General features: G+C 39.0%; 1 protein-coding gene across 1 annotated transcript in view; it reads right to left on the bottom strand.

Annotated features, from left to right (window-relative positions):
* LOC119590504 (acidic repeat-containing protein-like) overlaps positions 1-428 on the bottom strand; it is a gene marked incomplete at its 3' end in the record, with an annotated part of 11,582 nt that overhangs the window by 3,776 nt on the left and 7,378 nt on the right. Inside the window, exon 4 of the mRNA XM_037939153.1 lies at positions 190-423. Coding sequence (XP_037795081.1) covers positions 190-423 — 234 coding nt within the window. The remainder of the gene's footprint in view (positions 1-189; positions 424-428) is intronic.

Below are 428 nucleotides of genomic sequence, written 5' to 3'. Positions count from 1 at the left end.
GAATGCAAAGTGTGTAGTAGAACAGTGAACATTATCCTGGATGTGTGTTCTTTTCTTGCAAAATGACTGTTGAAAGATATAAAAGAAATGCATTATATTCGGACATACATACATCGTGACAGACAGAGTTGGCTTGTATCAGCAAAAGTATGAATGACTGCTTTACATCAACTAGGATTTTATACAAACACGATGGAGGGATGAGGATGTTGGGAAAGCTACTCTCGCTGTCTTCATCGGAATCTTCATCAGAATCGGAATCTTCATCAGAATCGGAATCTTCATCAGAATCGGAATCTTCATCAGAATCGGAATCTTCATCAGAATCCGAATCTTCATCGGAATCTTCATCAGAATCGGAATCTTCATCAGAATCGGAATCTTCATCAGAATCATCCCTCAGCTTCCTCTCTTCACTATCATCTTCG

The sequence above is a fragment of the Penaeus monodon genome, chromosome 27, assembly GCF_015228065.2.
Source record: "Penaeus monodon isolate SGIC_2016 chromosome 27, NSTDA_Pmon_1, whole genome shotgun sequence".
NCBI lineage: Eukaryota > Metazoa > Arthropoda > Malacostraca > Decapoda > Penaeidae > Penaeus > Penaeus monodon.
The sequence above is the reverse complement of the archived record's forward strand: the minus strand, read 5'-3'. Positions and strand labels throughout refer to the sequence as shown.